Consider the following 27,646-nt stretch of genomic DNA (forward strand, 5'->3'; position numbering starts at 1 on the left):
GCTTCCACTCCTTCTTTTGGGTGGATGGTGTGGGAGGGGGGAGTGGGATGGGGGAAGTGGAAATAGAAGTGAGAGCAGTCGTTTTGCAGTAGCTGAATCTTCTAGTCTTCAAGCCACAGACTATCCTGCAGGTGAGTGGGACGCTTTTGGATTGTGCCTGGTCTTGCCACTGATTATGTTTAGTCTCAGTGAAGCTCAAAGTAGGTGGCTCTTTTGCAGATGCTCCTTTTGCAGATGCTTCTTCTGCAGTTTAGGGCAAACAATTCCATGTATCAGTGGGGATGTTGCATATTCTGTACCTTTTTATGTACCTTATTGAATGCCTTCTGAAAATTCAAATACAGTTAAGTTTACCACTTCCCCTTTCTTAACTTTTCTTAATATATCCTCCAAGATCTCTAGCACATTTATCAAGCATGAATTCTGTTTCACAAAGTTCATATTGACTCTCATTGCCTTAAATGTTTCCACATATTCTGTTATTCCTTCCTCAATAGTGGATTCTAGCACTTTCCCAATGACAACAGACTTTAGACTAACGCCTATAGTTCACTTTCCTCATGTTCTTGAACAGAGGTGTCACACTAGCAGTTTTCAAAAGTGCTGGAACCCTTATGAAATTCAATGAGTTCAGGAGTATTTCACCTAAAACACTTTGATGCACATTTGTCTGCCTTTATTCCCCTTAGTTTCTCAATTACTTTGTCCCTTGTGATAGAGATGGTATCAAGATCTTTTCTCCCATGAGCACTCTGCTTATCTGTTATCTTTGGGGTGTTTATGGTGTGCTCTACCATGAAGACTGATCCAAAATGTTGGTTCAAATTATATGCCATTTTCCTGTTTCTTGTTATTAATTCCCGATCTGCATCCTTCAAGGGTCCCAAAAATGCTTCAGCTACTCTCTTTGAACATATCCACAGAAGATATTGCTGTTTGTTTTTATATTTACTTTTATAGTTATTCTTCTCCCTCTTTATTGGCTTTTATGTCATCTACTTCGAGTTCCAAAAAACAATTCTGAATCCTCTGACGACCTACTTGTTTTCACCCCTTTGAATACTCTCCTGACTGCCTTTGTTCACCTCAGGTGGATCATCTTTCTCAGCAAGTCAATCTTTTTGACCAGAATAAAGTTTTGCTGAGCATTTGGAAATATCTGTTTCAACGTCTGCCACTGCTCATCAGCTTACTGTCCCTTTTTCCTAGTCTACTTTAGACCGCTCTTTGTTCATGCCTCTGTCATTGCCCTTCGTCAAGTTGAGGACACCTGTTTGAAGGAGGGAGCGTCAGGTCCCAAGTCAAGCATGTTGTGATTGTGACCGCCTAGAGGATCCTTAACTATGAGATCTCTTATTAATCCTCTCTCACTTCACATCACTAGACCTAAAGTAGCCTTCTCCTGGGTAGTTTTTGCAATGTACTGCTCTAAGAAATACTCCCTAATGCACTCTACAGATTCATCTTCTGCATTTCCTTGCCTGTCTGATTTGTCCCGTCAGTAAGCAGATTAAGATCATCCGTGACAACTGTAGTATGCTTCTTACATCCCACTTTTATTACCTCATAGATATTTGACTTTTGTGAGGCAACTCTTCGGGGGATGATAGACACTGCTCACTGTGACACCTTTCCCTTGTCATTCATTACATCAATTCAAACTGACTCCACTGCACAATATATCACTATATCATTACTTACAAGCACACTGATACTGTCCTTCATTAACAAAGCTACCCCAGCTCCTTTGTGCCTTCAACTCATCTATCTTGTTATAAAAGTTGCATACTTTCAGATTAAGAGTTCTGGCTTTTTACCAGTGTTCTAATTTTTGCTGTGTTCTTCTGCTTCTATTTTCTACCCTGTCCTGTCACACTTTGATAGTTCACTTGTCTGCACTTTTGAGCGCTCATTTCTTTTTGATTTTTTTTTTAGAAACTTCCTTCAATTGAACAATCCCCCATCGCTAATTAGTTTAAAACTTTATCGATAACGCCAGTTATATAATTTGCACTTGACTCAGATAGTAATCAGGAAATGATTGACTTTTTAGGTTCTGTATTTTAACTTAGCCACAACATTTCATAATCATTCAGCAGAACCTTTTTCCCAGTTCTATGAATGTTGTTATTACTACATGGATAATCACATCTAGGTCCATTTCAAATGCCTCTCCAGCCCAGAAGAGATATCATGAACCTTGGCCTCATGTCGGCAACACAGCCTTTGGAATGTTCTGTTTTGCTGCAGAGAATAATTTCTGTTTCCCTAATTATGCTTTCCCCTGTTTCATATTCCTCTTTTTCTCCCACCATTTGAATGATGTTTTGGATAATTGTCCATGGACCATGGTGACTACTTGTTCATCCTCCCTACAGTGAATGCTGTCCTCCAGAGAGGAGGAAGAATTGCTTACTCCATTTGACAAGGGCACTGGCTGAGGCTACTGCAAATCTAAATCTTGGGTACCCACTTGCCTCACTCGCAATCACACCCTTCTGTCTCTGACCCCATGTTGTAGTAATCTAACTGGTGTGACAAACCCCAAGTCACAGTGCCTGTAGATCATAAACTCTGAGCTAAGTTCCTTGGGCAACTAACGCAGTTTTTGAGCAAAGTCTGGAATATTGTGTGCAGTTTTGGTCTCCTACCTACTGGAAGGATGTAGTGAAACTTGAAAGGGTTCAGAAAAGATTTATGAGGATATTGCCAGGGTTGGAGGATTTGGGTTATAGGGAGAGGTTGAAGAGGCTGGGGCTGTTTTCCCTGGAGCGACGGAGGCTGAGGGGGTGACCTTATAGAGGTTTACAAAATCATGAGGAACATGGATAGGATAAATAGATGAAGTCTTTTCCCTGGGTGGGGAGTCCAGAACTAGAGGGTGTAGATTTAGGGTGAGAGGGGAAAGATATAAAAGCGACCTGAGGGGCAACTTTTTCACGCAGAGGATGGTTTGTGTGTGGAATGGGCTGCCAGAGGAAGTGGTGGAGGCTGGTACAATTACAGCATTTAAAAGTCATCTGGATGGGTATATGTATAGGAAGGGTTTGGGGGGGACATGGGCTGGGTGCTGGCAGGTGGGACTGCATTGGGTTGGGATATCTGGTTAGCATGGACGAGTTGGACCGAAGGGTCTGTTTCCATGCTGTACATTGCTGTGACTGTATTCCGTTACTGAACTAAATTCTAATAGGTATGCTGTTTCAGTAACACAAATTACACTTATATAAATCCAATTCATAAGAACAATAATTTATAACATAGTCTCTGAAAGTTCACACAGAATGGATCCTCCAGAATGCTCCTCTTCCATTCCGCTGAATCTGCTGTTCAGGATGTTGTCTCTGCAATTCTTCTATTCGGAACATCTCTCTCCATCAAATTCTTCTGTCCAAAATGCCTTCTCAGTCATTTTCTGGTGTCAAGAATATGCACTAAATGTGTCGTGTACTTTTATAGATGGTGCTTTTTAGAGAGTGTCGAGACTTCTTGTGAGAGGCCGGTATTTCTTTCTCAGATGGCTCTTTGTTTTCACCCCTTCAGATCAAGGTTGGCTCTCCGCTCTCTGTCCAATTGCCTCTCTGTTGTACACCATACTTAGAGACACATCAAATTCTTTATCATATGATTTGGTTTCAGGTTGTCAAAACCATCTGATTTGAATTTAATTGGTCCTTAATCTCCAAGTGCCCTTTTAAATTAATTGGCTGAATTTGCACTGTTGTCTGCCTAAAAATGCTTTTTGGGCCTGCCAACTGAAAGGCCCTTCGATACACCTAGTTTCAATTTTGGGGCTGTCTATACAATGCTTGCAAACTGTCTCACACAGACAAAGCACAATCTCTTAAAGGGACCACATACTGCCTTTCAATTTGAGTATTCTACACAACTTTGTAACACCTCCCTCCTTCAGAAAATATTAACCACCAACCTTTTTTTTCTCTTTTAAATCGTAACACCATTGTTGTGAGTTCCATAGGTCATTGATCTCAAGTTATACCTTTGATACTAATTCTGCATACATATATAACATTGGACCATACCAGTTCTATTTTATCTAAACATTTTCTTTTAAGCCTGAAATAACACATCTGCAATAACATTTTTATGACCCACAACATCTACAGTTCTTAACTTAAAAGTCTGTAATGTAAGACTCCAATGGAATTGTCTAATGTTTTTCTCTTTTAAACCTTTCCAAAAAGGTGAGTGATTTGTGGTCTGTGTACACCGCCGTCTCTGAAACATTGTTCATAACATAAACATTAAAATGTTGTAAGGCCAGTAACAAACTTAATAACTAATTTTTGATGCTGGAGTATTTTTTTCTAGTGGATATAGAGTTTCTTTGAAAAATAACCATTGGCCTTTCAATTCTGTCTTCATCCTGCTGCACCAACACAGCTCCATCCCCTACATTGCTGGAGTTGATTGCAACTTTAAAGGGTTTCAAGAAATTTGGTGTGGCTAAACACAGCTGTAACACACCCCTGTCCAACCCATCTCTATTCTTTTCAGTTAATTAATTTGGATGTTCAATATTTTGGAAGCAAATTCACCAAGTTGCAATAATGTCTCTTGATTTAAAGTACTTGACCAATCAACAGAGACACAGAAGAAATGTCCACCCAGTGGCCTACATGTTTTCCTGTAATGTTGAATTTAGGCTCTGACAGGTCGACACAGGTTGGAAGAGCTCTCTGCTGCCAGGTCTTCTTCCCCACCAGCAGTGTCCACCTCAAGCTGGTCAGCTCTCCTCCTATTGAAGTTGCTGTTCCCATGCTCTCACTTTTTTGTCTTTCAAAAATATAGCTAATTTAGGAATAAAGTACAAGGAAATGCAACAGGAACATAACAGTTTAGCACAGACTGCAAAAAGTACAGTGGAAGTTTTGATGTTCCTCATTGGAGCATCAATCCAGTTGCAACAAAAAAACAAATTCCTAAACAAGGAAGTAAAATGTTTACAGTCCCAATAAATCTACATGTACTTTCACTGTTTAAGAAGGGCAGCATCCTCTTCTGTTCTTGTACCTTTAACTGCTAATAACTGCCTCCTTTTCCTATTTCTTTAAGATGCTGGTGGCTATTTTCAGATCCTCCTCGCCTACAAAGCTGTGCGTTGTTTAGTTTCCACTGGGTAATTGTTGGCAGAAATATGTTTCTGATAAATTACTGTGACTGCAGTGCTGATAATGAGATGGCATTTTTGACAGTTCAGCATTAAATCCAGGATGGTGCTGAATTTAGGCTACTAGCTTTTGAAGCTGGATGGGATCAACTTTGAGTCTTTGGTCAAAATGAGTGAAACCAAATAGGATTGTGAAACTGAGCGTTCTTCATAAATTCCATGTTAAAGGGGTGAACATCATGATATCTGCATTTTGGTAGACCTTGACGTCAGCTAGAATGTACTTTTCTTTGTTGCAAAACCCAGGTGAAAGGTCAAGGCCCGCAGTGCAGGACACTACAAGGGGTTGATAAGTTAGATAGAAGATCTCAGTGAGCACGTGACCAATCTGTGGAGCAGACTCCCTGTGGAGACGATGGAAGCGGTTAGTACTAATTAATTCAAATGCAAACTAGCTAGATTTCTGTCAGAAAATAACATTTTGGGCGATAGTTCAACGAATGTTTTGAGACACGATAATTGGGATTAAGGTTGTATTCTGGAAGGAAAACGGTGACTTTGGACCTATATTTTCTGAAGATCTCCTCACTGACATTTTCCTTCCTGTGTTCTGGGCTTATTGCAGATTAACTGATCATTATTGATTGGAATGAGTTCACAACTTCACTATCAGCATATGAATTCAAAGTATGTCAGTCATACCATTTGCTGTTTATGCTCTGTGAGCTACCTTCTGCTCCTCTGTGTAACCCTATCGATGTAGCCTATTTTTTATTCTGTCCCGTAGTTACTGACTTCCCATTGAACGCATCCATGCTGTTTATCTCAGCTGCTGCTTCTTGTAGCGTAGTGCATTTCTATGATGTAAATCAAGCAATAATGAATGCAACTGAAAGAAAAACCCTGAAAAGAACAGAGGGGTATGGTTTTGACCCTGAGGAAGTAATGGGTTAATGTAGGGATATTAATTTGACTCTACAGTTTAAGGTAAAACCTCTATCATTTAGAGCACTTCAGTGGCAGCTTGAATAGCATTAAGGTGTGTTTGTTATCAGATATGATCAGGTTAACACCTAGATTAACAGTTTGTATGTTTTCTTATCAACCTGTCACTCATAAAACTCATGAAGGTAATTTTTTTCCCCCCACACCCTCTATCTCATCTGATATGAACTGTTATTTATGCCAACTCTTTTCTTTGAGTTTCTGGTGTTTTGTGAGTTTTGAACTCATTTGGCAACAGCACAATTTTCAGTCATTTTTCTGTGTGGTCAGATTGTTGTTGAAAATAGTAATGAAAGGTACTTGAGGCTACTGGCAGCATGACCAATTTCCACAATTTCTCATTAATCCTGTGCTGGTCAGATGACCCATTGCTCAGCAGTGGCTTTGCAGGTCTTCCTGCAATTTTTCTCTTCCAATGAGCACTTCGCCTTGTTCCACCCTCTCTCTTGTCATTTAAGAATCCTTGGTTTTCTACTGCTCACCCAAGTAGCGTAAACATAAGTTCCCCATGAGAGAGCTTCACTGCTTGCCTCTCAGATGCCGCACTTTGTGACTTCTCATTCTCGGTGATTTCAGCTTCCATCTCCATTTATAAAGTTTTTTTAAAAAGTGCAATTAGAAATTGTGCAATCTACAATTGTATTCCCTCCACTCTGGGAGGTTTGGAGGTGATCAGATTGAAGTTTATGGGGAACAGATTAGGGTAGATAAAGAAAAAAATATTTCTGCTGGTTGGGCAATCTGGCATAAAAGGGGGCATAGTTCTAAACTTGGAATCAGATCTTTCAGGAGTGAAATTATTTTTAAAAATTACCCTTCGTATGGGCGAGGAGATATTTCGAGCAATCTTATGCCAATGACCATTGATCCATGATCAATGTCTAAACTTGAGACTGATGTTTTGTGAGCTCAAGGTATTTAGGGTAACGGGACAATGGTGGATTCTGGTCACTGATCAGTCACAATCTAATTGAATATGCAACAAACTAAAGAGGCTTACTCCTCTACTTGTGTTTCATTTTGTTGGAATTTATTCACCTCTGATTCTCCCGCAATCTCTTTCTCCAAATAAACTCCTCTGTCCATTGTCATGGCTATGTCTGCACTGTGGGTCAGCTGTTGCTGTAATGTCCCTATCTTATCATTATCTTAAGCACTGACATAGTTATGATTCATTGCTGGGAGGCACTAGCTTATTATTGGTTGTGGAAAGATGATCTGTTTTGACATTTCTGTATTTTCTGTGATGTGGTCCTCCGCTGAGCTCACCATGCTAATATGAAAAAAAACACGAAAATCCACTTTGAGAAATTAATGGGAGGGAACTAATACTTTTGCTTGATAGAGAAATTTGAGCCTGAGCCAGTTACCTCAAGTCTGCTGTTTTCAAGCAGAGTGAATTGATTTTTTTTCTCCCACTACTAATGTTCTGTAGCAAGTTTCAATTAATCTAGTGGTAGCTTGAGTGAATGGAACTAGATTGGAGAGACTTGGTTTGGACAAGGTCAAGATCATTTAGTGTACAGATTGTTGCTAGGGAAGGTGGTGATGTAGTAGGCTTTTCACTGCACTCATAATCCAGAGATCCAGGTTATGTTCTAAGGGCACCGTACTAAAGTGGGAGTGTCCCAACATCTGAGCCAGGAGGCTGACCTGCTGAACGGGTATATCAAAACAGATCATGCAACAAGTTGACTAAAACATATCTCGTCTGGATCCTTTGCTTTCACACTGCCCAGACATTGGTCTTCCTTTAGGTTCCAATTGGTATAGTGATACGCAACCTCTGGCTCATGGAGTACCCTTTACAGAGCTATAGGTCAGAATGGCTGTGAGCTGGAGGGATTATCTAGCATCTTTTGTCTCAGTTGAGGAGGGTGTGACCCCTGAAAGAGACTAAGGACATACATAAGAGGCAATATATTTAACGCCACCTTGCCATTAATGGTTTCGACTTTCTGACTTGCTCTTCATGGCACATCTCTCCCCCTCAAACACCCCCACCCAAAATAAAATCCCTGCTCCTGGAGTCAGAGTCTAATCTCAAAGGTTGCTGTCACTTGCTTGGCCTGCTGAGATGTGCAGGGATTGGTTGAATTCTTAGTATTTGTCCTTGATGGTTAGCATCACCAGGCCTGACTGATCCCATCCTGGTCCTCTCACTTGCTAATTAAAACATCTATTCACTCCTTCACTCCTTCATTGTGTATTTATTTTCTCCCACAGTGATTCATCGCTTACACGGTTACTTAAATGTTCTCTCTCTCAAACGTGATCTCATTGCTGCTGACTATCTCCCACTTGCATGTAACCTCGCCACATGCAATTGCTCAGATTATTCAGCCCAATTCATCCATGCTGATGTTTGTCCTCCAGCCAAACCTTTTCCCACTCATTTAATAATGACAGGTAGTTCTGGGATTACGCACGTTTCGGCAATGTGATTTGGCTATAATGTCACTGAAGAATTAAGGGACGGTATTTTTGAGAACTCTTACCGCTGTTCGCAATCGCGCAACTCCAGCGGGGATTGGTTCATGCACTTAGTTCTACGCGTGTATAATGTCTCACCAGTCTTTGTGCCATTGTGTACATGTGCTAATGTCAGCTGCCAACAGAACCACAGACCTTTCCATGAGAGGAACTGTACAGAGAGCAGCTTTCTTACTTTTTAGAAAATGTAGTTTTGTTTCATTAATAAATATGACTTTTGGGTCATTGTTTTTTGAGTGATGGTTTTTGCTGGTCTGCCGCTCACCCCACTTTCCCTATAGGCCCCATTATTATGTTAAGCAATTTTCTATTAAGTGAGGTTTCGCTGGAACACAACTATAGCGTTCGAGGAGAACTGCCAGTATGGTTATGATCTGCATTGTATTTTCTGAATGTTTGAGGGAAGGATTTGCAGTTGTAATCCTGGAAAGAGAATTGGGTGAATACTTGAAGGCAAAAAAACCTACTAATGTTCTGGGAGCATGACTAATTGAATATCTCTAGGAAAGAGCTAGCAGAGCACAATGGGTTGAATGACCTCCTTCCATTGTGCCTCATTCTAATTTGGTGAGAGAGTGGATCGTTCCTTAGCATGTGCTGGGACTACAGGATTTTTAAAGCTTTTTTATGTGAAATGTTTTCAGATGCAGTAATATAACTTCTTTAAATATATCTCATTAAGGGTTAAATAAGCTAAAATAAAAGATACAAACTAAATGTTAATAAATTATTTTATGTCTAATCTCTTGTCTTTTAGGAGTTTGATCCTTTGATTTATGAGACAGTGGGGTTGGATTGCCTTTTATGGGCTCAAACTACTTCTGTGTACATTGTGATGCATATTTGTAACAGTCTTGTGGAGTTAGCTGCAGCGATCCAGCCTCTGCCACCTTTTGAGTTCATTGGTGTCAGGTTATGCACAACTGTGTCCACATGGCCTTAAGGATCAAAATTACCATTATTTTTCAAAACAAGGTGTGACTTTTACTTTCCCTGCAGTGTTTAGAAAGTTGATCTTTCAGCTTTTGCACCAGGGTTTAACAAACTATCTGATTATAATAAATTTTTAAAAGTTTCTTCATGGGATAAGGACATGGCTGGTTTGGCCAGCATTCAGTACCACCTCTCCTTCCCGAGAGAGCAGTGAAGAGTCAATTGTATTGCTATGGGTCTAGAGTTGCAAATGGACCTTTCTGGGTAAGGAGGGCAGATATCTTGCCCATGAGGACATTAGTGAACCGGATGTGTTTTTACAGCAATTGATTCTAACATTCTCTGGTTCACTGATTCTATGCTGTATCATCGCATTTGATCGGCCTACAACTTAATTTGCCATTGTTGTATATCTCAAATATTTTGGGTATCAAAAACATAGCAAAAATCTATTAATTGTAACAAACGACTAAATTAGAATCAATGGCCGCTTGTACTATTTTTGCCTAAAGAATTATTTCCTAATTTCATTACTAAAAGTTCTTGCTCTAACTTTTAATTGTAATACTTAATAATTTGTTCCCCAATCCTCTTAACCTATCTCGCACCCTGAATCTTTTGAAACCTTTGATTAAATTATCGGTTAATATTCAAAATTCAGGTAAATTTTAGGTAAAGCAGAAAATACTGAAAGTACACAGAAGGAGAGATTATGGTATTATTGCTAGACTATTAATCCAGAGACCCAGGTAATTCTCTGAGAAGCTAGGTTTGAAGCCTGTTGTGAAATTTGGATTCAGTAGAAATCTGGAATTCTGAGTCAAATAATGACACAAACCATTATTATTTGGCAAAAAAAATTTTGCTTCACTAACATCCTTTAGACTGTTTGTTTATATTACAGCCCTGCCACCAATTTTTAGTGTGATAAGAAAATATTGTACATATTTAATGATTCCAAATTTTTTTTTTAGATTACTACAGTGTGGAAACAGGCCCTTCGGCCCAACAAGTCCACACCGCCCCGCTGAAGCGCAACCCACCCATACCCCTACATTTATCCCTTACCTAACACTACGGGCAATTTAGCATGGCCAATTCACCTGACCTGCACATCTTTGGACTGTGGGAGGAAAGTGGAGCACCCGGAGGAAACCCATGCAGACACGGGGAGAACGTGCAGACTCCACACAGTTAGTTGCCTGAGGCGGGAATTGAACCCCGATCTCTGGCGCTGTGAGGCAGCAGTGCTAACCACCGTGCCGCCCACAAATTTCCCCAACATATGTCACATACTGTACCTGGCACTAATTTTAGATTTGTTGTGCAAAGATTTTGAAGGAGAGTAACGAGGGCTGATGTCCTTCAGGGAACTAAACAGTGTTCCTTACCTGGTTTGGCTGATATGTGACTCCAGACCAATAGCAATATGGTTCATTTTTAACTCAACCCCCATCCCTAATGGCCCAGATTTAAATGCTAGCCCGGCTGCATCCTGTAAATACATTTTTAATAAAATGGTCTGGTGGGATATGTGAAGATGGAAATTTTTCGATGGATAGCACTTCTACTACTTAATCGCAAGTTTATAGGTTCATGTCCTGCTGCAGAGGATAGCAAAATATGGGATGATTCATCAGTGGCAAACTGAGGGAGTACCAGCAAATTTTAAGATTTGTAACTCAGAGCAAACCTACATCCAGAATCATAACCTAAGAGCCGCAAGGTTCAATTCCAGACGTTTTGTCACCTAGTAACATTTTCAGTGGGCCTCAGGGCGAAGCATTGCTGAAAATTCCTGCTTTCGATTTGTATGTTTGGGTTTCTTTGGGTTGGTGTTGTCATTTCCTGTTCTTTTTTTATAAGGGGGTGGTAGTTGGGGTCTAACTCAATGTATTTGTTGATGGAGTTCCACACCATTGTGTGTGTTGCAGCACAGAGGAACTACGAAGAGCAGTGGAAAATCACCTATACAGTGTATTCAAAAAGATTGGGTACCCAATGAACACAGTCCGCCGCTTTCTCAACAACAAACCCAAACAAGCAAACAAAACACATTCAGAAACCCTAGCCACTCTCCTCTACATCAAAGACATCTTGGAAATGACTGCCAGACTCCTCAGACCCCTTGGCATCATGGTAGCCCACAAACCCACCTACACACTAAACTTGAAATACCCTACACAGAAAACAAGCAAAACTAATGTCATTTACAAAGCACCATGCAAGAACTGTAGCAAACACTACATTGGACAAACAGGCAGAAAACTAGCCACCAGGGTACATGAACATCAACTAGCCACAAAACAACATGACCCTCTCTCGCTAGTATCCTTACATACGGATAAGGAAGGACACCAATTTGACTGGGACAACACATCCATCCTAGGACAAGCCAAACAGAGACATGCATGAGAATTCCTAGAAGCGTGGTATTCCAACCAGAACTCTATCAACAAACACAGAGTTAGTCCCCATTTACCACCCCCGTTTTTAAAAAAAAAACAGGAAATGTCATAACCACAGGTAATGACATCTCCAACCCAAAGAAACCCAAACATATAAATAGAAAGCAGGAACTATCAGCAATGCTTCACCTGGAGGCCCACTGAAGATGTTTCCTCGCAGGGTGACAAAACATCTGGAAATGAACCTTCCAGCTTAGCGAGCAAACCGACATGAAGTAGCACCACACTGGGGAGTGCAGTCTTTGGGATGAGACGTGAAAATGAGGCATCAGCTTATATCTTGGGTAAATGTTCAGATGGAACTATTTCTGAAGTGAACGTGGAACTACTTCCAAGAGTCCTGGCAAATATTCATCCTTCAAAAAAACCAAATTGTCTAGTTATTTCTCATTGCCCTTTTGTGAGACTTTGCTCTGTGCATGTCGGCAGCTGTATTTCCTAGAACTGTGACTCCATGCCAAAAGTACCTTAATGTTTGTAAAACCAGGTTGCAAAAGGCAATATATAAATGCAGGGTTATCTCTGAACGTTGGCTCATCTTTGCTTTTTGGTGCTTCTTGGCAGGGGGCACTAGAGCCAAAGTTAACATCCCTACAGCTATCTCAGTTGAGAACACTCTGTACCCATCAGGGATTAAATGTGGACATACTTGGTGTGAGTAGCTCATAATTGCTTTTCCTTGCTGATCAAATTTGTATGGATGGCTGGTTTGAAAAAAAAGTACCCAAGTTGCTCTGTTGAATTGAAGTTTGGGACTAGTGAGGTAGTTGTGTACATTCCAAAGGCGAAGATGAGGAGTATCACTTTGCATCACACCATGCCATACCTCAGTGCATGCCATGTTGCAAGATGAACTATTCCACCTCTTTTCCACAGCTTGCTGAGTGCTTCCAACACCTGAGGTCAAATAAAAATCAGCAAACAGAATTTACTCTTAGTAGATTTTGAATTTCTGAATAATTGATGCTGCAACTCCTTGGATTCATTGTTACTGTCCTGTACTGTAGTCTCTTTGTGCAAAATATTTATCTTCCTGTGTTAACAGTTTCCAAGAGAAGGAATTTAGTTATCGAAGTGTCATGAAAACACCCTACATGTATCCAAAATGTACTTCTACAGAAATAGCTTGATCGCAAAGTTTCTGAGGGAGACCAAGCAAACTTGTGCTATTATTACACAAATGGCAACATATTCTCCCTTTCCTCAGGAGAATAATTAATAACTAAAATATTTGAGGGGCAGGAAGGGTGCTGAATAACTGACTCAAAACAAAAAAGCTCACTTCTTATTTTTTTAAAACTGATCTCTTAACCTTTCCCACTGCTGTTAACTACAGTTAGTGATCTACGTTTAGTAGTTATTTTTATTTGAAATGTTAAATTAGAAGTTTTCAGACACTGCTGCAGCCTGGCATGAAATTCTTGTTTTCTCTGGATGGGTTATTTACTGAAAGTGACTATCAGTTTTGTAGGGACCCGAGGTAGCCATACAATCCTTGAGTCTACTTTTCTATTTAGTGTGATCATAACTGATGTGAATCTTACTTCTATTTACTGACTGTAGCTCTGCAATAATAGTCTTGTTATTTTATGCATGTACTTGTAAGCCTAATAGAAATCTTAGCTGAAAATGTGTTGCTGGAAAAGCGCAGCAGGTCAGGCAGCATTCAAGGAACAGGAGAATCGACGTTTCAGACATAAGCCCTTCTTCAGGAACGTCATTCCTGAAGAAGGGCTTATGCCCAAAACATCGATTCTCCTGTTCCTTGGATGCTGCCTGACCTGCTGTGCTTTTCCAGCAACACATTTTCAGCTCTGATCTCTAGCATCTGCAGTCCTCACTTTCTCCTAATAGAAATCTTACAACACAAAGAGAGGCCTTTTGGCCCACCATATCCATACCAAGTAATATCCACCCTAATCTCATTTTCCAACATTTGGTCCATAGCATTAAAAGCTGTGACATTTGAAGTGTTCATCGAAGTACTTCATCTTTGTGCATGATCTTGCCCTCTCTAACTTTAAAGTGGTACTGTTTATTGTAAAGCCTTATTTCATGTATCAGTAAAACAGTGGAGGGACTAGTGCACAGATATATCAGATTTGTGCACATTGCATGGTGTTTGAACCTGAAGTGGATGTGATTTCCTTTTTTCCTGAGCTTACATTAAGTGGTGCAAATAGAATTTGAACCTCCTGAGTGAATAGTTGTGAATTTTTTTTTGCTGAAGACATGATTGGTTTGCATCACTGCCACGTAGTCCATTCATTTTGCTGTACTGTCCATGCTGTTCGTTTGGTGGACTTAACAAACTCTGAAACTGCAGTGTAACACCTGGCTAAAATTTACACAATGTCACAGAAATTACTTCTCGGTGAGGAAAAAATATTGCTTTTGTTTCCAGATCAAAAACCATATGTGCAGTCTAAGCATCAAAAGGAAAAAGCTGGTTACTGTGAATTCAGAATTGGAATAGATAGATTTTTGATCACTTGGGGAATGAAAGGATAAGGGGATTGAATTGCACAGGAAAGTAGAGATGAAACAGAAGATTAGCCTAGCCATGAATGTATTAGAATTAGCATGACTGGCTGTGTGGTCTACCCCTGCTGCTATTTCATAAAGTTTGTCTTTTCTCTCTTCCCAGTTTACCTGCCAAGTTGATCAATGGAGGCATTGCAGGATTAATTGGCGTCACTTGTGTGTTCCCAATAGACTTGGCAAAAACACGGCTTCAAAACCAGCAAAATGGCCAGCGGATGTACTCTAGCATGTGAGTAATACAAAAGCAAGCACACTACTCAACATAATCTCGCTTTTGATCTCAGCTGTAGAGATGAATTCTATGCATTTGATAACCTCTAATTCATGTCCACGTTGCACACTTGAGTCAAAATCAATTTGGAATGTCTGAGTTCACAATAAGCATTTATTTTAATGAATTGGTTCATCTGAGTATCTGCTTTTATAAACACATTGCTACTTAGTTATATACAGGGCAGCGAGAAAACCATTCATCAAACTTCTTATTTTTAATACATTGTATCCAATGTTGCTTGGTTATTTGACAATAATTGCTTAACTTATAATTGCCTCCAAACAATCTTTGCTGTTCATTCTGCAGTGCAATATTAACTTGGCTTTCTTTAGGATACAAGTTTTGGGGAGTTTGTGTAGTTTATAAACTTGATCGTAAACAACCATTGTGAGAGATTTGTACGATGAATTGTAAATGGCTTGGCCAGGCTATGTATAACGATTAGAAGGCATTTTTACTGTAGAGGTGTTACTGGACGGTTTGCATTGTCACCAAAAGTCAGAATTGCCAACTAAGTGCTTGGGGTTAATCATTGTTACTCTCTCAGTGGATGGTAATATTGTTCAAGTCAGATCCAAGAATGTAACCTGGCATGATAGACCATAACTTTTACACTTCCAGTTTCTTTACAGTGGTGGTCAATGGTATGCTGTGGTTTAATCATTTTAACTTTGCTTGTTCCGTAGAGGTGCCTAATCTAACTTTAGAAACTTGCTAAGTGGAGCGAGCCTGAGGAATTGTCCTTGTCATCTTTTCTTGAATGTTTTTTCCTTATTCCTCTACTTTCCATTTCCTTGGTGTCAGCCTTAAAGTGGTTGATAGTACTGTGTTGCAAGAGAAAACTATTGGCAGGTGTTAGTAAATATTTTTCAGTTTACAGCATGTGATCTGTAAATGCTTTTGTGCCAGAAGTCTTGATTTATTAATTTGTCCTTGACAATGGAGTTCAAGGGAGGGAGTCTGACTAAAGGCGATGACAGGTGAAATGAAAAGTTCTTGTAAACTTCAGTGCTGATTATAGAACTGAAAAACTTTTGAGACTCCTTTATCTCACCAGTACAATCTGTTGGTAACATTGTTGACTGCTTCTGTAGTAGTAAAATGTTACAAACAATGTATCATCCTAACAGAAAGGTGTTCAATACAGTTGCTTCCGAAGATGAGAGTTGGGTATGAGGTGCACAGAAACAGGCTGCAGCCTTACAGAGCAAAGGACACCACAGGTTCTGAATGATCTGAAAATGATGATGGTGTCATAGAATGGTAAGCAGTGGTTTGATCAGTTTAGTTGTGCCAGTTCATTAGCGGTGCCTAATTCAAATTAGAAATTTGCCCAGTGGAGAGAGCCTGGGAGAAATCAGAAGAGCCACTGTCCAGGTCTTTTAGTCAGCAAAATTGGAGGCAGAATAGGTCAACGCACTGCCCCTTGATCAGAAAATGAAGTGAGGAGTGGGAACCCGTCTGGGGAGAATTGAGAAGGGGATACTTCCTTTGGCCAACAATTGGAATGCACCAGATGCTCTTGCACAATTGAGTGACAAAGAGAAGGCAGCTTGAAACAAATACTGAAAGAATCAATTAATAAAAAGCTGAAGAAGTCATAATGACATACTGACCACTTAACCAGACTTGATTAATCACACGCTTGGAGCTCTCCTTTCCAGGTGGTTACATTGTTAATGATAAAATTTTTCTCCAATATGTAAAGTTTAATCTGTGCATCACCTGTAGTGAAATAATTAATGGAGAGTATGTTTTCAACATCATCGCAAATACCACTCTGAGGAAATCTTTCAGTATGTGTCTTTTGGTGCAGTTGATATGAGTTACTATAGGAGGTGCTATGCAATGTATTTTAAAGTGAACTAATATAGACCATATATTTTAAAATGAAGAAAGCATGTGTTTCGATTAGATTCCCTACAGTATGGAAATAGACCATTTGGCCCAACAAGACCACACTAACCCTCTGAAGAGTAACACACCCTGCCCTATATTTACCCCTGACTAATGCACCTAATACTACGGACAATTTTTGCATGGCCAATCCACCTAATCTGCACATTTTTGGATTTTGGGAGGAAACTGCAGCACCCGAAGGAAACCCACGCAAACACTGGGAGAATGTGCAAACTCGACACAGTCGCCTGAGGCAGGAATCGAACTTGGGTTCCTGGTGCTGTGAAACAGCAGTGCAAACCACTGAGCCACCGTGCTGCCATTCCTTTTCCCTTTTTGCTTTCGTGCACTTGCTGAGGAGAAAGTTGTCAAATTCTTCATTTTATTTCAGGTCTGACTGCCTTATTAAGACAATCCGATCCGATGGCTATTTTGGGATGTATAGAGGTAGGTTTTTTTTAAAATCCTGATTTTGTATTGATCGTTCTTAATTTGCATCTGTACTTGTGTTAGTAAGTGTAGTAAGTGATTATTTTGTGTTTTGGCAGCCAATTCTGAATCTGTGCTGTTTGAAGTCAAACCTTACCCCATTGTAGCTGTTCAGAAAATAATATGTCACAGTTAAGCTGTCAGTAGGGAGTAGAGCAAAGGTTGGTTTCTAATCCGTTCCAATGCCTCAGTCATCTACACAACTTGGGATTTCACCTGTGCCCACTGTTCATGTGAAATTCTTGACCGCAAACAGTGGCACACTGCAGGACACTAGGGGAGTCGCATTTACACACAGCTTCTCTGGTGTCACCAGGTCAATAACTAACCTTTTATATTGTACCTCTAATTTGGAAAATTCCCCGTGGTGCTTCACAGGAGTGTAAAGAAAAATTCACTCGACTCTGATGGAAATAGCATCACGCTGAGAGATTTAATCTGGATTGTCCTCTGGGGTTGTTAGGCCCTTTTGCAGCTTCCAAAACACATACTGGACTCATGAGTGACTTTTTCCAAGGTTTTGTTTATTTTGAGCAAACTGCGGCTCTGTATGGAGTTTGAACTACAATCTGGTGCAGAGGGTAGGCTGCTTAGAATGTCTGCTTTGGTTCTTGGATTCAAGGTCTCCGCATTATTCTTGCCCCCCCTCCACAAAGAGCCTCACTCCACTCCAACTTCCATTGCTCCTCATGTTATCTGTAATCTGTCATACTCCTCATTCACCCATGTTCCACATCCACTGCATATAATTCTGAGGAGTCATGCACTATCAATGGTTGCAGGTGGAGTAAAAATAGCCTGTCACAATCTAATAAAGTTCTCATTCAAATGTCTGTTGTTGATCTGACAAGCACGCTGTAGTCCCAGAGCGGAGGAAGAAAATCTGAAGTAACAACTAAGTTGTTCAAATAAGCAATGAAGCCAGGTTATATTGTTCATCTTTTTTTTAAAATGTCAGTCACTCCCTTCAATAGCTATGTCATTGGTGGAACTAAGTTGTGGAACTTGACCATGTACACTCAAAAAGGGAGAGCTGTCAAAACATTTGCTTTCTGCTCCACATTCCACTGAAATTGAAAGAACAGAAGGTTTTAGTTTCAATGGAAATTGTCAGTCAATGGAGTGGAACAGGTGGTTATGTTAATTTGGTAAAATGTTCAATAGCCAGGCAACTTCCTTCGAAAGGAAAAGATATCTGTATATTTAAATCTGTGTGTAAAACATGGCAGGAGTGTTTGTAAGTGCATTTTATACAGTTTTGAACATCTGGCACTTTCTCTGTTAGAAAACTATCGTAGTGCATGTCAACACTTGTGTAGTGCTATTGTCACCGTACTTTTGCAGGATCGAAACCAACACTTTTGCACTACATTACAGCATCCAATAGTGATGTCTAATAGAGTATTTGACATTTGCCTGTCAGAATGTTCCAGATTTCTCAGCAGGCTTCCTGTAGTTGTTATGAGATCTTCAAGAAGGTGCATTTTATTGGGCTTCCAAAACGCAGACCAGCACTTGAAAATGGCACAGGGAAGAAATTCAAATTATTTACAAGTGTCACAATAACAGCCCTGATCTGTGAAAAGATTTGTGCGGTTTGTACCCACTACCTTTCTACCCTCAGGGAAGGCCTGATGAAAACAGTATGTCACCCAGGAAGGGAGAGGAAACTCTCTTGGCAGCCAAGAAAAATCTCAGCTTAAAATAAGATGCAGGTTTGCACCTCTATCTGATGGCGGGTCTGAACTCTTGTGTAAAAAATGAAGAAATTCCTCAGGGTAATAATTTGGAAAGGAATGACCTAATGCAAAATATCTTGCTAATTTTCTTGTACAGTTGCTTAAGCCCTAACATTTTTGTCAGCATAGATGAACTGGGTTGATATAATGTATCCTTGCCAGTGCATGGCAGGCTCCAGGATGGAATGTTCAAACGGCTGTCATATGTCAATCATGCTTAACTCCCAAGGGAATTTGATTGAAGTTGCAGCATTCCAGTAAACCCAAGAGTCTGTTTTCCCATATACACCTGAGTTCACTGGGACACATTCTGGTTGAATGGAGGGCTATTACTGAGGGTGCTATGCCCAGAAAAGTGTTCCAAAACATGCGGCAGGAATACATTGATGGAATGAATGTTGTCAGCAAAGCCCCTGAAGACTTGCATCCAATGAAAATGAAGGTGGCAGCTGCTACAATAAAGCTACCCATCAAAAATCTCAAACTTAATTGTTTCAGCACAGAAAATGCAAAACAAGTTTCATGATTTTTCTGTGACTGTAACCTGGTGTGTTGTCAACTCTTGATATCTCTGAAAGTGTGAAGTAATAACCTGGTCCAACACCCCTCTGGTGTCCAGCTTAATAAAACCTTTCTCTCCATTCTACACATACCCATGACGTTATGGTCCAAGCATCTCGAACATTCAGTTTTCTTTCAGCTGTCCACCATTTGCATCTGAAATCTTCCAGGTTCTGTTCTTGGTCCCTCCAATTCCTTGTCAGCATACTTAAAAATGTGTTGCTGGAAAAGCGCAGCAGGTCAGGCAGCATCAAAGGAGAAAGAGAATTGATATTTCGGGCATAAGCCCTTCTTCAGGAATGAGGAAGGTGTGCCAAGCAGGCTAAGATAAAAAGTAGGGAGGAGGGACTTGGGGGAGGGGCGTTGGGAATACGATAGGTGGAAGGAGGTTAAGGTGAGGGTGATAGGCCGGAGAGGGGATGGGGCGGAGAGGTCGGGAAGAAGATTGCAGGTCAAGAAGGTGGTGCTGAGTCTGAGGGCTGGGACTGAGAAAAGGTGGGGGGAGGGGAAATGAGGAAGCCGGAAAAATCTGCATTCATCCCCTGTGGCTGGAGGGTTTCTAGGCGGCAGATGAGTCACTCTTCCTCCAGGCGTCATGTTGCCATGATCTGGCGATGGAGGAGGCCAAGGACCGGCATGTCCTTGGCGGAATGGGAGGGGGAGTTAAAGTGTTCAGCCATCGGGCGGTTGGGTTGGTGCGGGTGTCCCAGAGGTGTTCTCTGAAACGTTCCGCAAGTAGGTGGCCTGACTCCCCAATGTCATGGAGGCCACATTGGGTGCAGCGGATGCAATAAATGATGTGTGTGGAGGTGCAGGTGAATTTGTGATGGATATGGAAGGATCCCTTGGGGCCTTGGAAGGAAGTGAGGGGGGAGGTGTGGGCTCAAGTTTTGCATTTCTTGCGGTTGCAGGGGAAGGTGCCAGGAGTGGAGGTTGGGTTGGTGGGGGGTGTGGACCTGACGAGGGAGTTGCGGAGGGAGTGGTCTTTCCAGAGCGCTGATAGGGGAGGGGAGGGAAAGATATCCTTGGTGGTGGGGTCTGTCTGGAAGTTGCGGAAATGATGAAGGATGATGCGATGTATCTGGAGGTTGGTGGGGTGGTAGGTGAGGACCAGTGGGGTTCTGTCCTGGTGGCGATCGGAGGGGCGGAGTTCAAGGGCGGAGGAGCAGGAAGTGGAGGAGATGCGATGGAGAGCATCCTCAACCACGTCTGAGGGGCAGTTGCAAGCTTTGAAGACTATGCTCTCCACCGCAATTTCCCCTCAGATGTGGTTGACGATGCTCTCCATCGCATCTCCTCCACTTCCCGTTCCTCCGCCCTTGAACACCGCTCCTCCGATCGCCACCAGGACAGAACCCCACTGGTCCTCACCTCCCACCCCACCAACCTCCAGATACATCGGATCATCCTTCGTCATTTCCGCAACCTCCAGACAGACCGCACCACCAAGGATATCTTTCCCTCCCCTCCCCTATCAGCGTTCCGGAAAGACCACTCCCTCCGCGACTCCCTCGTCAGGTCCACACCCCCCACCAACCCAACCTCCACTCCCGGCACCTTCCCCTGCAACCGCAAGAAATGCAAAACTTGCGCCCACACCTCCCCCCTCAGTTCCCTCCAAGGCCCCAAGGGATCCTTCCATATCCATCACAAATTCACCTGCACCTCCACACACATCATTTACTGCATCCGCTGCACCCGATGTGGCCTCCTCTACATTGGGGAGACAGGCTGCCTACTTGTGGAACGTTTCAGAGAACACCTCTGGGACACCTGCACCAACTAACCCAACCGCCCCGTGGCGGAACACTTTAACTCCCCCTCCCACTCCACCAAGGACATGCAGGTCCTTGGCCTCCTCCATTGCCAGACCATGGCAACACGACGCCTGGAGGAAGAGCGCCTCATCTTCCGCCGAGGAACCCTCCAACCACACGGGAAGAATGCAGATTTCTTCAGCTTCCTCATTTCCCCTCCCCCCACCTTATCTCAGTCCAAACCCTCGGACTCAGCACCACCTTCTTGACCTGCAATCATCTTCTCGACCTCTCCGCCTCCGCCCCCACCCCCTCTCCGGCCTATCACCCTCACCTTAACCTCCTTCCACCTATCGCATTCCTAACGCTCCTCCCTACCTTTTATCTTAGCCTGCTTGGCACACCTTCCTCATTCCTGAAGAACGGCTTATGCCCGAAACATCGATTCTCCTGCGCTTTTCCAGCAACACATTTTTCAGTGCTCATTTCCTAATCTGGCCTGCTTTCTGCTTCAGTCACCATCCACAAGCAGCAGTGGCAGCAGAAGTGCTGCTGCAGGCACTTCAACATTGATTGACACCAGCCCTACCCTAGTGCACTCGATGACTGGAAATCACAGAACGTCCGCATTGCCTGGTTTGTCCTTCAATCTATCGTAAACAGCACCCAGAAAGAATTTAGGATTTATCTGCCAGGAAACGTCAAGACAGGTTTGATGAAAGTCAACTGGAGATTGAGGTACTATTAAATCGCAAGTGCAAAACATACCTGAACTGGGAACGACATCTTGGGGAAGCAAAGCAGGCCGAGAGGCAAATGAGACCATGGTCTGACAAAAAAATTCAATGGCCTAAGGAACAAATGTTCAACAGAATGAGCACAGGATTACAACAACCTACCCACAATCATAACACACATTAATTATTTTAAGCAGTCAAGATTGTTTTCAGTTCCAGCATCTGAGGATGTGTCACACCAAGACCTGAGAATAGAATGGCATTCCTCAAGGACCGAGAGCCAGTGGGTGATTGTTGCAAGAACTATTTTTTGAGGATCTTCTGAACTGAAACTTAGTCTGTGTTATCTTGACCACATCCCACGGTGTGCTACCATGTTGGTGATGAAATGCAACATTGCTTCTGATGTGCCAACTCTTAAGGAACAAAGTGTTTGATGACGAAGATCTCAACCTTGAACACCAACCTCATGGTCGTCAGGGCAGCAGAGTTACCAGCCTTCCTCTAGGTGTCAGACTCTCAGGCGGTGTATAGCACATACCTCAAGAAATATCACACATCGTTCCTTCGTAAAATCCTGGAAATCCACTGGCAAGACTGGTGTTCTCATCAGTGTCCTCTCTCAGGCAAACATAGAGCCATAGAGATGTACAGCATGAAACCAGACCCGTCCTGCCAACCAGATATCCAAACGCATCAACGAATTCAATGCATGTCGTGGAAAAAATGGTCTCATTCTTGATGAAGGGCTCTTGCCCGAACATAGGTTTTCCTGCTCCTCGGATGCTGCCTGACCTGCTGTGCTTTTTCAGCACCAATCTAATCTTAATCTGATTGCCAGCAGCTGCAGTTCTCACTTTCTCCTAGATATCCCAACCCAATCTAGTCCCACCTGCCAGCATCTGGCCCATATCCCTCCAAACCCCCCTCCTTCATATATCTATCCATATGCCTTCTAAATATTGCAATTGTACTAGCCTCCATCACTTGGTCTGGCAGCTCATTCCATACTTTTTTTTTTCTGTGTGAAAAAATTGCTCCTTGGGTCCCTTTTATATCTTTCCCTTCTCACCTGAAATCTAAGCCCTCTAGTTCTGACTTCCCCAGGGAAAAGACTTTGTCGATTTATCCTATCCATCCATCTCCCAATAGCTCAAATCCTCCAAACCTGGCAACGTCCTTGTAAATCTTTTCTGAACCCTTTCAAGTATCACAACATCCATCCGATAGGAAGGAGACCAGACATTTTTTACAAACCCACCGACTCCCACAGCTACCTAGATTACACCTCTTCCCACCCTACCGCCTGCAAAAATGCCACCCCATATTCCCAATTCCTCCGCCTCCACCGTATCTGCTCCCAGGAGGACCAGTTCCATCACTGAACACACCAGATGGCCTCCTTCTTTAGAGACCGCTATTTCCCTTTCCACGTAGTTAAAGATGCCCTCCAACGCATCTCGTCCACATCCCGCACCTCCGCCCTCAGACCCCACCCCTCCAACCATAAGAAGGACAGAACCCCCCGGTGTTCACCTATCGACCTTCGCATAAACCCAATCATCCGACATTTCTGCCACCTTCAAACGGACCCCACCCCTTTCCACATCCGCAAAGACCATTCCCTCCATGACTACCTGGTCAGGTCCACCCCCCCTCCCCCCAACAACCCACCCTCCCATCCTGGCACCTTCCCCTGCCACTGCAGGAATTGACAAACCTGGGCCCACACCACCTCCCTCGCCTCCATCCAAGCCCCGAAAGGAGCCTTCCACATCCATCAAAGTTTCACCTGCACGTCCACCAATATCATTTATTATATCCGTTGCTCCCGATGCGCTCTCTTTTACATTGGGGAGAGTGGATGCCTCCTCGCAAAGCACTTTAGGTAACATCTTTGGGACACTCGCACCAATCAACCACACCGCCCTGTGGCCCAACATTTCAACTGCCCCTCCCACTCTACCAAGCTCATGGAGGTCCTGGGACTCCTTCGCTGCTCCCTCACCACCAGACGCCTGGAGGAAGAACGCCTCATCTTCCACCTCAGAGCACTTCAACCCCAGGGCATCAATGTGGACTTCACCAGTTTCCTCATTTCCCCTTCTCCCACCTCACCCCAGTTCCAAACTTGCAGCTCAGCACTGTCCCCATGACTTGTCCGAACCGGTCTATCTTCCTTTCCACCTATCCACTCTACCCTCCTCTCTGACTGATCACCTTCATCCCCACCCCCATTCACCTTTTGTACTCTATGCTACTTTCTCCCCACCCCACCCACCTCTCATTTATCTCTCCACCTGGCAGGCACTCTGCCTCTATTCCTGATGAAGGGCTTTAGCCTGAAATGTCGATTTTCCTGCTCCTCGGATGCTGCCTGAACCGCTGTGCTTTTCCAGTGCTACTCTAATCCAGAATCTGGTTTCCAGCATCTGCAGTCATTGTTTTTACCGACCAGAATTATATGCATTATTCTAAAAGTGGCCTTACCAATATGCCCAGTATCAAGGCACTAGTTATGATAGTTACGATCAATCGGCAGTGTTGATTGTACCACATCATTTGCATGCCTTGCACAAGACTTCTGAAATATGGTGTCAACTCTGAACTTCTTTATGATGAGCTATTATTTGCAGGGTCAAGGGCATGCTTCAAGTATGTTATCAGATACTCCTCAAAAAGGTGCAATCTCCCTACCAATGTGCAGGAATTGCTAGTCCAAGACTGGCAAACTTGGAGATCAAGCCAACTGTTTTGGATGTCTCCCTCAGCCTGCAATGGACGACAAGTGGAAGCATCAGGAGAAATGTGTGAAAACCCACCCACTTCAGGCACTACCTACTCCACTCATGCTTGGGCTTGTGGATCCATCTCCCTGCTGAGCCAAAGGCTATGGAGGAAACCATTCTCCATCATTACTCCCATAGTTAGCTGTGGCTTTCTTAAATAAGAAGCAGCTAAATTGTTTGTGAACATCACCTTGGTGCTATCTGATGAGCTTTGCATTCTAATTTATAGCACTTGATACTCTTAAAATTTCATAAAATGATTTTCAAATCTTGCAATGGATTTCACAACAAAGAGATAAGACATATAACTACAAAGTATCACATCCCAGTAAATGAGAGCATTGAAGGACCAGGTGAGCAAGTAGAAATTTCAATAGATTGGCCATTAGCAAATCTTTTGCATCAAATTTCATTGGGCTGTTGTGCTTGTGTCCATTCTGTGAGAAGTCTGGTAAGCATTTAGATAACGTGTTATAAAATGGATGGAAATTTCCTGGTTCTGGCCGGTCAGTTCCAGCTGGCAATCTGGAACAGAATCACGGTGGTCATTAAACAGCAAGGGGACGTGTGTTTGTTTTATACTGAAGTTTTGTGTTCAGCTTTGTTTATTTACTTGATGCCTATAAAAATAGTTGCCTCCAGTTAAAGTTGAACCCAATGACATGTTTCTGCTTGCTAGTTGGCTCTAAGACTGTGAGCATCCTGCACTTATTGAAAATGTGAATTAAAGAGTCAACTATGTTTTGTAGAACTGTCACATGATAAAGATAGCAAGTTCCCCGTTCCCGTCTCTGTGGAGACAATCATGAATGAATAATTCAGATCCTTTTATTCCAGGTCTGCCCGTTTTGTTTTCCAATTTCGACCTGCAAATTACTCTGTGTACCTGCTTTTCCTTTCAGCACTACAAGGAATACACTGTGTAAGGGACCTTTTTATTTTCAGTGAGTAACCGAGGTGAAGAACAAGCAGACATTGAGAAGATATGTGACATGTTGAGAATAGGTAATGATCAGGTTAGATTACGCTAGCCTGATATTTTTGAGGAAGATTGAGTAGAGATTACACCAAGTGGGAATGAAATGTGGAAGAAGACTGTAGGTAATAGGTGCATATCGAGCATGGAGGAAGGATAGATAGAAAGTTGATTGAAGTATTCACCAGCATTGTAAGATGAGTTTAAATCAAAGAAGGCTGCAGCAACAGGAGAGGTTAGCCTTTAGAATTGAAATGGCTGTTTTACCAGATATCATCCTTTTGCCTGTACCTAATGTCAAGGATAAATTGAATACTGCAGTAATAGAGGAAACCAAGTTCTTAGACATGAAGTGTGACAGTGCAATATAAAAGCCTATAACATTGTATTATTTATAAAAATGTGTATATGTATTCCCTCCTGAGAGTACTGACTCAAGGTAATGTTTTTGCTAGTGTGTTGGAAGCTGAGAGGTGTCCTGATAGAATTGTATAAAATTCTGAGAGACATGGAGACAGTGGATAGTTGGAGTCTTTTTCACACGATGGAAATGTCAAATACCTTGGGTATTTGTTTAATGTGAGAGGGGAAAAATTTCAAGGAGTTGTGTGAGGTAAGTTTTTTTTTAAAGAGAGGGTGGTAGGTATCTGGGATGCTCTGCCAGGGGGAGGTGGTAGAAGCAGAGGGGATAGCAGTGTTTGAGGCATTTAGAAACACAAACAGGCAGGAAACAGAGGGATACAGACCATGTACAAGCAGATGGTGTTAGTTTAGAATAGCATCATGGTAGGTATAGACATGATGGGCTGAAGGACCTGTTCCTATACTGTACTGTTGTATGTGACTCAGTTACAAAGAAATAAGGCACCCTTTAGCATATATTGTAAGCTGCCTAGCCCACAGATTTAACCACAAAGACATGGGACACTTCACACACCAACCTATTCATATCCTTGCCCAATGAATGTATGCTTGTAACTTTCTAACAGCGATCACTTGCAAGTTTGATTCCTCCTCCCCATTTGCCTCCAGTCTCAACACTGACATTAATCTCCTTGACTTCAGGTGAGTTCTGGTATTTCAGCACAGTTTGACCCTGAGCCGTCATAGGCTGTAACAGTCAGTGTTGTATTGAGAGGTGTCCTTTACCACATTTCATATAGGCAGAATTTCTATATCAGTTAAATTATGTTGAAATTAGTCATTGCTTATAGTCATTTTTTGATGAAGTTTATGTTTCATTCCTTGTTAAAGCTACTTGAGTTTTTATATGATTATGCAGGTGGGAAATGTATGCAGAGTTATTAAAAAGGAAGTCGTCAATTGTAGATGTGAAAATACCTTATTTGTTTTCTTTCAGAGGACAAGAAAATATGGGCACTCAAAAGACCAGTGCCACTTTTAATGGTATGGTAAATGCATATAATGAAAGACCTTGTTGCAATGTCCTATCTTGGGGGAAGAATGGCAGTATTGAATAAATGCTTTTTGTATGGTGTGGTGAAGGGACCATTTTGGAGCAGGGTTCATTTTCTTACTAACTGGGTGTTTTGCATGGAACTCACATTTTTCAAAGTTGGTGGTCTAAATGTTTCCAGCTTCTTTTAAGCCTATGTCTGAAGTTTGCTTTTTTAAAAAATAAAATGGTACATCTCATGGAGTCTTGACATTTTGGACTGTTGCATTGACTTTTTTTTTAATGCTTTTGTTTGAAAGCAATCTTTCAAAAGCATTCTTGGATAATGGGCAATGATGGTGACGTTCCATTTATTACCCACTCCAAGTTGTCTTGCATAGGTGGTGAGCTTTCTTCTCGTCATACTGCAGCACATCCTTGTGATGAGCTTTTCT

General features: G+C 42.1%; 1 protein-coding gene across 6 annotated transcripts in view; it reads left to right on the top strand.

Annotated features, from left to right (window-relative positions):
- The window catches only part of slc25a22a (solute carrier family 25 member 22a), a 134,307-nt gene that overhangs the window by 62,250 nt on the left and 44,411 nt on the right, over positions 1-27,646 (top strand). For 4 of the 6 annotated variants that reach the window (XM_072591997.1, XM_072591996.1, XM_072591998.1 and 1 more), the window contains 2 exons: positions 14,678-14,803; positions 17,139-17,194. In XM_072591997.1, coding sequence (XP_072448098.1) covers positions 14,678-14,803; positions 17,139-17,194 — 182 coding nt within the window. Of the gene's footprint in view, positions 1-5,437; positions 5,556-14,677; positions 14,804-17,138; positions 17,195-27,155; positions 27,203-27,646 lie in introns of all 6 variants that reach the window. The other 2 variants (XM_072592001.1, XM_072592000.1) reach the window with 2 other exon arrangements.

The sequence above is a fragment of the Chiloscyllium punctatum genome, chromosome 22 (genome assembly GCF_047496795.1).
Source record: "Chiloscyllium punctatum isolate Juve2018m chromosome 22, sChiPun1.3, whole genome shotgun sequence".
NCBI lineage: Eukaryota > Metazoa > Chordata > Chondrichthyes > Orectolobiformes > Hemiscylliidae > Chiloscyllium > Chiloscyllium punctatum.